The 11,596-nt window shown below is 39.3% G+C and overlaps 1 protein-coding gene across 1 annotated transcript; it reads left to right on the forward strand.

Moving 5' to 3' along the window:
* Window positions 1-433: 433 nt before the first annotated feature.
* LOC109637419 (rho-related GTP-binding protein RhoE-like) lies at window positions 434-11,474 on the forward strand. The gene is made up of 5 exons (XM_020099760.2): window positions 434-671; window positions 754-841; window positions 7,207-7,316; window positions 7,821-7,946; window positions 9,935-11,474. Exons 1-5 carry the CDS (start codon window positions 567-569, stop codon window positions 10,178-10,180), a joined length of 675 nt encoding a protein of 224 aa, XP_019955319.1. The 5' UTR covers window positions 434-566; the 3' UTR covers window positions 10,181-11,474.
* Window positions 11,475-11,596: the final 122 nt, after the last annotated feature.

Genomic DNA, 11,596 nt, shown 5'->3' on the forward strand with positions numbered 1-11,596 from the left:
TGCAATGCCCCTTATTGTAGCTGATGGAAAGCTGTTGTGAGGGATCCTGCAGACATCCTCAAACTATGGTGCAGTTGACAGCCATCTGTGCAGAATTATGGGCTGTTGCTGCAGCCTGTCCACTGTGGAGGAAGGGGTTGGGAATGTCCCCACATGAAACCGCAGCAATGTCCCTGTCATGACGTGTACAGTCACTACTGACCTTAAGAAACACATTAGCTGCTTTAGCTGTGACGTTCATTGTGGTCTGCCTGTAATCCACATGGATCGAATCATCGCACGTCTCTTGATCTTCATCTATCCGTTTCCTTGTTATGGAGTTGAGGATTGAAGTTGTGCTTGGGGCCCTAAAAAGGTCCTTCCCTGCAAAGTGAGAGAATTCCCGTCACAGGCTTCTAACCCCTGACGGGATTCCCACGGTGGAGCCCCGCCCTCCGCAGTTGGAAACAGGAGGATCGTGAGTGTCCCGGAGCAGAGAGACAAACACCACCCACTGCAAGTCTCACAGTGGACGGACTTCTTTCCTCGGACATAAGCGGGACTTGTCTTCTCTCTCTGTGGCCAGGATGGACTCGGACTCCACCGTCCAGTGTAAACTCGTGGTTGTGGGGGACAGTCAGTGCGGGAAAAGCGCGCTGTTGAACGTGTTCGCCAAAGACAGTTTCCCTGAGGTAAGATGAGTCCCTGCCCGTGTCCCTCTGATGACGAACTGTCCCCTGACTCTGGCTCTCTGTCCGTCTCTGTCCTCCGCAGTGCTACGTGCCCACGGTGTTTGAAAACTACTCGGCCAGCTTCGACCTGGACATGCAGCGAGTGGAGCTCCGGCTGTGGGACACCTCAGGTGAGCGCTCCCCCCACACCGAGCACAATAAGCCCACGCTTAACCTCAGTATCGGGTGGATTTACTTTAGTGTATAAATCTGTTAGGATGTTCATTTACTAACCTACTAAGTAAATAAATACAGCTTATTGTTGAATTTGCATATATATATGAATGATATGACTTATTAAGTGTGTTTTTACTCAACATCATAGGAAGAAATGAAGGTGAATAATATATATTAATTTTGAATCATATATAAAAAGCACCTTGAATAGACTATATATTTTTTCTTGCTTTATTACATTTGACATATTCAGAGAGCAGGGACATGCTGATAAACTGTCTTTGTTCAACAGCCTTTCCTTCTTAGCTTACAGTATTATAAGGAGCCTGATTATATTTACTATAAAGTGATATTCAGGCCTACCCTTAGTTTAATGAATTGCTTTAGTATAAATATATTGAGTTAATTTAGATGGGAATTACTAAAGGACAAATTAAAAGTGGACATTGATATATTATATACTGTTATATTTCTCTTACTTGTCTTAATATTAACTGTGTAAAACAGGCCTAAATCTCATATTGTACATCTTCTGGTTTAGCTTCACCTGACAGCGTCACGTCTTATAACACAATCGCTGTCTTCTAATTCCATATCTTATTTATCTTGGATTATAGTCTTTATTTTGAGAGCACACTCTGAATACACATTGTTGCATCATCAACTACAATTATGTAGGGACTTCTCCGTTTCTGACTCAAAGACAAACAAGCAAACACTCAACATAATGGTTCTGCTGAGGTTTAGGTTGTGGATTCTTAACACTGGCTTTTTCAAAGAGATGCTGCACACTCACATCTGTTTTTCAACTGTAAACTAAATGATATTACTGTGATGAAACACATTAATGGTGGTTTCAAAATCACATTTCTTACCAAGGTTATACAAATTCAGCATTTCATGGGTTGAACATAACTCATAACACCAGCCAGTATTTTAAACAGACTATGCTGACATAGCGTCAAGTGTTTGGGTATAATGAAATGTATATTAAAGTTAACGCCCTTTATGTGGTTAGGTTAATTTTCTGACTGAGGAAATGGCGTTTATAGACAAACTGTGGTCTAGTCTTATTCCCGAATTGTATTACCCTTGGCACCTCCCTACAACACAAATGCTCTTAGGGACACCTTGGAAAATGGCCTTTTTTTGGAATAGCTACAAAAATATTCATAGTCATTTTATAGCTTTACAACAGCTAACATTAGACTTCTAACTAAAGTTACGTTACACCACTCTGCCGCCATCCTCTCATGCACTTGCATTGCCTCGGCCCAGAGAGCTCCAGCTTCAGGCATAAGTGAAGCCGTCCTCCACAACACTAATGCCTACTTCAGGGGGATGCTGGTGGGGAAAAGTCTGTAGTGTAAGAGTGAGCAACCATTTTTTTTGGAGCATTTTTCAAAATTATGCACTGGGTGGAGTTTGGCTCTGAAATGTTCAAATATGATCAGTTCATGTGGGAACTGTAATAACAAAAGATTTGCTGATTTAGCATTGGCTTGTTCTTGTGTTCAGAAACCAAGTTCTCTTGGTATCTGAACACGTTCTCTAAAGATTGGATCTCTAGCAATGCTGCTGTTCTGTAAGTTCTTGTAAGTGTGCTGATGCTCTTGAAAAAGGTTTACTGAAGAGTAAATGGGGCTCAGAGGTTAAAGGAGCATTTCTGACAGTTCTTTAAACAGTGAACTACTTCATTCAATCAAACCATTTGAAATGTTATATTATTTATAAGATTTGACAACATTTTGTAGACCCAAGACAAGACCTTTTGTAATAAAGATGTATCACAAAATGATGCTAGGTGGTCCAATAACCTATTTTAGAGCTGAACCTGGGAGCTTGACTAAGATAACGACTAAGAGTGTAACTGCTGATCGTGCTGAAAACTGCGGGACCTGTAGCAGCCTGATTGAAAGCACTGAAAATGAAGAGACATTAAGTCCACTGCAACCTGCTTCACCCAGCTTTGTGGTGGCTGGCGTACATTTGTTCACAGCCTGAGTATAGAGACAAGAAAATGCAAAGACATCACCTAGTCACAACATTTGCGTAGGAATGACTGCAGTCAAGGTTTGCAGCCAGTATTGTTGGGAAAAACTCACATTATCAGGGTTTCAATAGGAAAAGATTTGTCAAACAAAATCTCCAATATTTGTATGAATACTACACCCGAGTTTCTGTACCAACTCTAAAACAAGAGTTTTTTCAGTAACAGCAACATTAACTCCCCTCATATTTGGACAAATCATGAGTCTGCTCTACATCAGAATCATCATTCAGAGGATACATATTGGCAAATGGTGACAGAGAGCATAAAGAGCACAACAAACTCAAAAGGCCACACAAAACATTACACAGAAATCATATCTACACTGATGTCCAGTATGGAACACATTGTTTAATGTTTTCATAGGGACTTAAGGGTGTAGGGTTCAGCCTGCTCCCCTCCCAGCATGTCTAATAGAGACGATTCCCTCCAGGTCGCGGACTGCTGGACTGAGTTTTCACTTCCTGAAAAGAACACATCTCATGATAGGATTGAGTAGTTTTTATGATTCCTTGTATCAAATATTCTTTGTAGTGCACTTCTTCATTTTAACGGCAGCAATGGTTCCCTGGCGCTGGATAGGTGTGAGTGCATGATGAGGGAGTGGCCTGGTGGGAACATTACATATGTTGGCTCCAGTGAAATCTGACTCTTAGCTTCTATCCAGCACTTCGCCTACATTCCAGACAGACGGCGTCATAGTCTTTCAGTGGAACTCAGTTGTGTTGGATAAATTACAGCTTACCCCTCACCCCTGCTTCACAACAGGCTGTCCACCCACCCCTCAGTCTGAGAGCTCAGCTTGTGATTCCCGCTCCCCTGTTTCAAAGGCTGGAGATGGACTGAAGAACTGAATCACCATTGTGCAGTCGTTTTCAACCATAATATGTTAATAATCTTTTCTGAGTTGTTCCCATAGGAATTGGAAGTGTTCTGACTAGAGTTAGCTGCGTTAAAGAACCAATATGGAAGAAAAACAACTGTACCTCAACCTGTGGTTGTTAGGTCATTCCCCCAGAAGCGAACTGATAAGCTGGTTAGCGACCTGTTGCTGTAGAGATGTAATGTAGAGATGTCCATTATGGCGAGTCTGGAAGTACTATTGAGCTGACATTGAGAAGAAGGTGCATCAAAATTGTAGGGTAAACAACTCTGAGAATAATAAAGCAACAGAAATAAAGCAACATCCTGTATTAGGATGTAGAAATACATTTTAAAGGTTTAATGGCTTGGGAGGGCACCCAAGCAGAGGTCAAATTATAAATGTTTCTTCATTTAAGAAAAAGGGAACAAAAAGTAAAGCGTAAATATTATTAAATAAATCAATACTTAAATAATACACATTTGTCAAATAGTACTAGAAAATGTACTCCTTTATTTGTTCCCCTGGAAATCTGTATTAAGATTCAGCATCTGCTCTCTCTCACAAGGTTCCCATGGAAAAACCTTCATACCACAACTCCTGAAGGATGGCAGAGGCATTTTGCTTGCTTAACATAAGAAAATAGCTCTAAAAGATGTGAAGTTTGAGGAAAAAAGAAAGTGATTAACAGTCAGGGTGTCTGCAACAGTGTGGGAAAAGTGTTTAAGAGAACTGAGGACAGTTGTTTGTTGATGCATGTCAGACACTGGTGCTCATGAGGAGATGGCACTCAGCCAGTGGCCAACCATAGGTTCGCTCGGAGTTGATTACTTATACTTACTGATAATATACACACTACTTTTGAATGTGAGGATTACTCAGGAATGTGTACATGCATCAACCAACGTTGATATTGATATATGAGCCCAGTCCCAGAACACGTGCAAGCACACACACGTGGTCTCATTTAGACAGTCCACCTGGACAAATCCTGGTTAGCTGACACAGAAATGTTGTGTGTTCAGACTGTCCAGCATTGCATTGTTCTCTCATTATAACTATGATCCATGTCCTCAGTCCTTACAGCTCATTCTGCAAACTTCTCTCTTTACTCTCTTTACTTTCACCGCTATGAACAGACATTCTGCACAAATATAAACTAGTAAAAGAGCCTGACACAGTTAGACACTGGAAGACACTGGAAGACATGAGCAGATGCATGAGCAGAGTCGATGTTCTAAACTAGTATATAAATGAAATACTGCAACTGATTTAATTAGCCTTAACTTGAGCTTGACCCTTAGTCACTTACGAGTACCATATGAGAGCGAGCTCCTCTGCAGGCTACTCCTTTTTAGGGAGTCCTGTCCTGTCTTCTTCATTTTATTTTTCCTCCTCTTGTCTACAGAAATGTCAGAAACATTTCACAGTGTTTTTGTACACTGATATCATCCTACAGCCGACTGATTGAAGCTATTGAGCCTTGTGCTTTTGATATATGAAAGTAACTTACTGCTTTGAAGGAGATTTGTAGGGTCCAAGCCAAAGTCGGCTGGGGGCCATGCATACAAAGGATACATTCCCTGAATTGAGCTGAATTTCATGATATAGACCAGTCCTATTTTTGTGTGGATATTTTAAATTTTAAATTTATGATTCATAAAACATGCATAACCATTTTTTAAAAAAACTTTCTAGGGTTTATGATGTTGATGCTGTTCAATCTGCACAAAACTAAATGAAAAATGTTTCGACTCACAGAAACTATACAAATTTTGTAAGTAAAACTGTAGTCGAAATGCTGTAAACCGTGGGAACGAGATAACTTAAGTGTGACTACGTTTTAATACTGCAAGGCCAAAATATTCAAGTATTTAGTTTTCTAACATTTCACATAATGACATCATGTAGTTGCCAGGGTGTGCCTGATGCATCTGAGATGGGGAAGGTTTGAGTTGAACTGGGTGTTTTAGTGATGATGATTGACTATTTGAGTCAAGATATACTGTAAAAGTTGTAGAATAATTAGAACTAAAGGATCTTATTTATAAAGTTTATATCTCACAAACAGCATCACCACTGTTGAAAATCTGCTATTAATACAATACAAACTATGATGAGAATATGTTATACCAGAGATTCAAGTCTCAAGTTCCTGTGTGTGAAGTGGCTTTCTGTCTTTCATTGCACCTCTATGCAATCCCTCTGGGTCTGTACATAAGTGAACAAAACATTGAGTCAAGTCTGAGAATGGATATCCATTATTTTGTCAAACAAAAGTTCAGCTCAATTTTCACCACAGCTGTTTTACAGAATGCTTTAGAACTAAGATATTATAGCAGATTACTTCTTCATCCTTTGTTTAGAAAAAGCTCATTTCAGAAAGGCGAAAAACAGAAACTCCATACTCTGCAGAACTTATGAAGTATTTTATCATTAAATACAAAGGTGTGTGTGTGTGTGTGTGTGTGTGTGTGTGTGTGTGTGTGTGTGTGTGTGGAGGTTAGAGGGTGTGAGTGTAAGGTAAGTCGTTGTTTATGTAAATGCTGAAGTCTTTGTGTGAATGACCATACAGGCTTCCAGAATGAGTCGTATATGCTACACGATCCTATGAAATTCCAGCTTTAGGTATCCATTCACTACTTTGCTAGAGATGGCATTCAGGACACAGGGCTGTAGATTCATAAATGAAGTAATACACTCTGGTTTTGTTTAAAAGATGCCCAGAAGGGTGGAGTGCTTGGATCCTCTGTTGGAATGTACGCTGCTGTAATTCTAGCCATGTTTTGGTGTGAAAAACATATTGTGGCACTGTTGAGCAAAGAGCTCTGCTTTTCCCTGCAGGACTGATATTTTGTTTGTTGGCCATTTCCATTTTTCAGTCTTCCATTTGGAGACCAATGGTGACTGAAATCTGAAAGGAGAGGGTGAACTGCAAGTAAATAAAAACGTGACACCTAAAAATAGGTGAATCTTATGACAACTCTACCAGGAGAACAAAGCACTTACTTTTTTAAATGATTCTTCTTCTTCTTCCTATTATTATTATTATTATTAATAATAACAATTATCATAAAGTGGTGCTAATTTACTTACTTAATGATATAATATAGTAAAAATAATGAGACATGAAAGCAAAAATAATGATAAATCAATAGTTTAGTGTTTTACTTATGGGCCTTTGATTCTGAAATAAAGCTAAATACCAATGGTATCACTGTAATAATAATAATAATAGTAGGCATAATAAAAATAAAAATAACAAAGCGATAAATATCAGGACAACAGCAACACTCAGTAAATGAGCAGTACTGAGCTTTTGAATGAAGCTCTGAATTATATATAACACATTTTATCATTGCCTTTTATAATGGAAAACTGACGTGTGAATATTTCTGTCATCAAAGGTTCTTCTTACTATGACAACGTACGTCCCCTATCCTACCCGGATGCTGACGCAGTCCTCATCTGCTTTGACATCAGCAGACCAGAGACATTAGACAACGTGCTTAAGAAGGTGAGTGTAAGATCCCCCCCCCCCCTGCTGTCTAATGTTGGATCTTGTAGGGATCCATACTGGGTCTGTTTTTACTCCATATATAGAAATAGATTTACATGCAATTGTATCCCCTGCCATATAATGCAGGGGATACAGGGATCAGTATGTTTGTCCTTCTGGATGTTTTTCATGAGACTTAACAGTTATGTTCATTGGACAGTGAAGTAGCGCTTTTTCATATTTGGGGTTCTTTGAATAAATATCCTCTCTGACCACCAAACTTTCCCCCACATCTTAATCAAGAGTTGTCTGTGTACTTTATTCAGCCAATCAAATTAGATTTTCATGTGTGGGAAATAATGACACTTCAAGTGACTGATCTGTATGTTTTTGGGTATTTTATCTCCTGATGACTCCTATTTTACCTGATGTTGTATTTACTAACTAATCACACCAAAGTCACTTGTCCATCATGGTAACATGATTATCTATCCTCTCTTGGTCTTTGTGCGCTCTGTCCAGTGGAGAGGAGAGATTGAGGAGTTCTGCCCTAACACCAAGATGCTGCTGGTAGGCTGTAAGTCAGACCTCAGAACAGACCTCTTCACCAGGTCTCACAGCAGACACACTCCAGTATCATACGACCAGGTGGGTGAATATCTTCCACACTTACACACAATAGACACATGACACAGCTCTACTTAGCATGTGTTTAACCTATTACACTCCAAAAAGTCAACAAGGTGGTTTGTTCACTTATTTTTTATATTCAGTTAACTTAAAATGCATATATTTGTGAGGTTAGGATGTTTTTTTTTCTAATTAAGTCAAGTAATTTCTTTCATTAACTGTATGAAATAAAAGCTGTCATAAAACCCTAAAGATGACGACTAAACTACATATCCACATGGGGCATTCAAAAAACAGCCCTGCTTTAAAAGTGAGTGTTTGGGAGAGTTTAGGAGGGTGGAAGTGGAAGTGGACTTCAAATAGCTGTGTTATGAATGTAATAAGCATGATTTAGTGAAGTGAGGATGAAGGTTGAGATCATGGGGGCATGGAGTAGCAGAAAGTGGCTTTCAAAAGAAAGAAGAAAGAAGCTAGTGATGATCAAGGGATGACGAATCATGCAGAGAAGTACAACAAGATGCTTTATTAAAAGTTAATAGTATGGATGGTAAAAATGTTAAAGTCCATGGCTCAGCTGCTAGACAAATGGGGGTTATATCTACAGTACCACTGTCTGTCTTAATGGAAGATATTCAAACAGATCTAAAAGGAGGGAAAATACTTGATGCAAGACGCATTTCTTCGAAAACAAATAGAGAACGAACAGAAACATTCATTGAATTTGATCACGATCTTCCAAGGAAAGTTATGCTTTGTGGTGGAAGTAAAAATGCAAACCTGTTTTGTCCGACAATGTTAATAAAAGAAGGGATGTTTTGTTGGATTTATATGTGAATCAAGCAGCTTACAACTGTTGGACTCTACTGCTCTATAATGTAGCAAACTTTAAGTATGGTTCATTATATTTAGGGTTGCAACTAAACGCTGTTGCTGCACTGGTGAATAAAAGAATAGACAGAAATATGTTAGGTGTACGAAATTAATTTGTGTGGAATCTGTTGACAAACTAGAATCATGTCAAACTAATAGATATAAATAAACTGGATGAAAACCACATTTTTTGAATAAATGAACTTAATTATATTAGTTAGCTTCTATTGATTAGATATACGTTAAAGAATCAAATGTAAAACATGTAACCTGTTATAATCTTTAAGTCCATGGCGTAATTTAGGCATGCTTAAACATGGATTGTTGATCCAAAGTATTTTTTTGATTTGGCCCAATTAACAATCATTGTGTTGCTCTTAAGTTCAATAAGTTACATTTATTTTTGATTTTAACTAACAGTACGATTTCGTGGAACCTTTTGACAAAAATGTGTTTGTGTCGACGTGTCAAATTTTGGAGTGTGTAGGAATATTTCCATCACACAATCAATAAAACATCGGTGTGTTTTGTTGATGTTGTCAAGATCCCTCTGTTTACTGCCAGAATATTGGGAATATAATGTAGGCCAGGACAACATCATCACTGACTGAGCTACGTGATAAAATGCAGGAGTGAAGGAACAACAGACAATGAAAGTTACAGGCATGACACTTTCGGGACAGATGTCCACTGCATTACACAGTGCAGGGACATCACGATAACAGATACAAGTCAAGTAGTCTGTCTCAAGTAGGTGGGGTTTTGGCCCAGAATTACTTGCAACTCAGATATAAGCAGAATCATGCAGTAGTATATGAAACTGGCATGAAAAGGTAGTCTGAAAAGGGGAGTAACAGTCACATTTGAAAAGATAACATAACCTGTAAATTCGTTAGCTCATCAATTGTGTTGAGTCATTGTGTCCATGGACAAATCCAGGGGTCCCTGTCTATATTCAAGTCATTGAGAGCTTGAACAGTTCCTCTGCCTGACTTCAGATAGAACAAAACCTCCACCATCCATTTGTTTACTATTTGTGTTGGCTGAAATCCTCAGTATAAAGACTTTACTAAGTTTTAGGAATGTGGAGCATTATTTCGACACACTCTTAATCCTTTTGGTGTTTCCTGTCCCAGGGCTCCAACACAGCCAAGCAGCTGAGCACCCCCTACCTGGAGTGTTCCTCACTGCAGTCTGACAACAGCGTCAAGGACATCTTCCATGTGGCAACCCTGGCGTGTGTCAACAAGAACAACAAGAACACCAAGAGGAGGAAGTCCTCCAGAGCCACTAAGAGGATGTCTCACAGCGGAGGAGACATTTCCCCTGTAGCATCAACACATTATCAGCAGACCAAAGCTAAGAGCTGTGCTGTTATGTAAACACAAATACTGATACAGACACTGCCATGGACAGAGCATGTGGAGGGTCAGTCCTACAGTCTCTGTGGTTCAAGATGTCATTTGAACATTAAGTGGAGACAACACTAAGTGTCTTACAAATGTGTGTCCACTAAAACATCCTCAGCGTTCCTCGTCACAGTGAAGGATGAACAGCACTCTTCCATGATTCTTCCAAGTACTCCCGTCCAAGTATTCCTTCATTAAAAGATTGGTCTGACATGTCTGCTGTAGGTTTTCAGCATATTCAGATTGACATTATTTTGATACTTGTCCAACCATTCAATGAGCTCTCGAGTCCTGTAGCTGAGGACAGTTTCTAGTTTCTCCTCTAGTGACATTGATCCAAATCCTAATCAACCAGGCTCGCTCAACATGTGCATACATTAGTTCATTAGGAGGTTCACCTGAATGTGTATAGGAGTGTCACACTCTCTATGCTCCTCCAACTATTTACACCAGATAAGTGTTGCCATTATCAGAATTTTGCCCACACTATTATGTGACCTAGGTGTACTCAGCAGATATAAAGACAGTTTTCCCAGATCTAGATCCAGATGATCGCAACACCGGTTAGAGGTGAAGTGGCACTTATTTGGGATCTTCGAATCTTTCGTTCTTGGAAAAGTAGGTGATCAGGAGATGGTCCCCTGGTAAACCCAAACTATCAAAAGCCACCATTTTACTACCTGATACGAAAATGTGAAGTTTCATGAAGAAATACCAAATGATTTTGATGATTCTGCACTGGAAACTAAAGGATTACAGACTGAAAGACCAACCAGGGGGACAATGAATACTTTGGATATCTTTGACTGTTTTGTTGGCACTCGTTCTTACCTTTTTGTTGTGGTGTATAACCTGTTCAGCCTGCTCCAGGATAATTACTGGAGTGGAAACCACATGAGCAAGCAGTGAGTTAGGGTGATTCCACACAGCATCACATAAAGGAACAGCAGAGTGTACTGTCAGCCATGAGGATACAAATACTACTTCTTCTGAAATCAGCTTTATTATATGAAGCTTGACATGGTATCTTCTCTTGTTATTTTTGTACCTTTGTAATATTGGTCGAGAGCCAAACGACAAATGCTAGGAGGATTCCTCTGAGTTTTGAGAGCCAGGAAGGTGAGGCAGAATGTTGAGAGGATACTTTCTTTGATGTTATCAAAGTCTTGCATGTGATGTATGATATGTAATATTCCTTGTGACCAATCTTTGTTCAAAATGTTTTGTTATGCAAGATACGTTTAGTTTATTAAACATTTTTTCATGATTTTGCTCAATGAAATATATCCTGACAACAACTGAAGTAACAATCGACCCTGCATTAACACTGTAGTCAAATGAAATGATTCCATAACCTTCCCTGCAAAACCTCAATGCCCTCAGACTTAC

This window comes from Paralichthys olivaceus, chromosome 10 (genome assembly GCF_024713975.1).
Source record: "Paralichthys olivaceus isolate ysfri-2021 chromosome 10, ASM2471397v2, whole genome shotgun sequence".
Taxonomy (NCBI): domain Eukaryota; kingdom Metazoa; phylum Chordata; class Actinopteri; order Pleuronectiformes; family Paralichthyidae; genus Paralichthys; species Paralichthys olivaceus.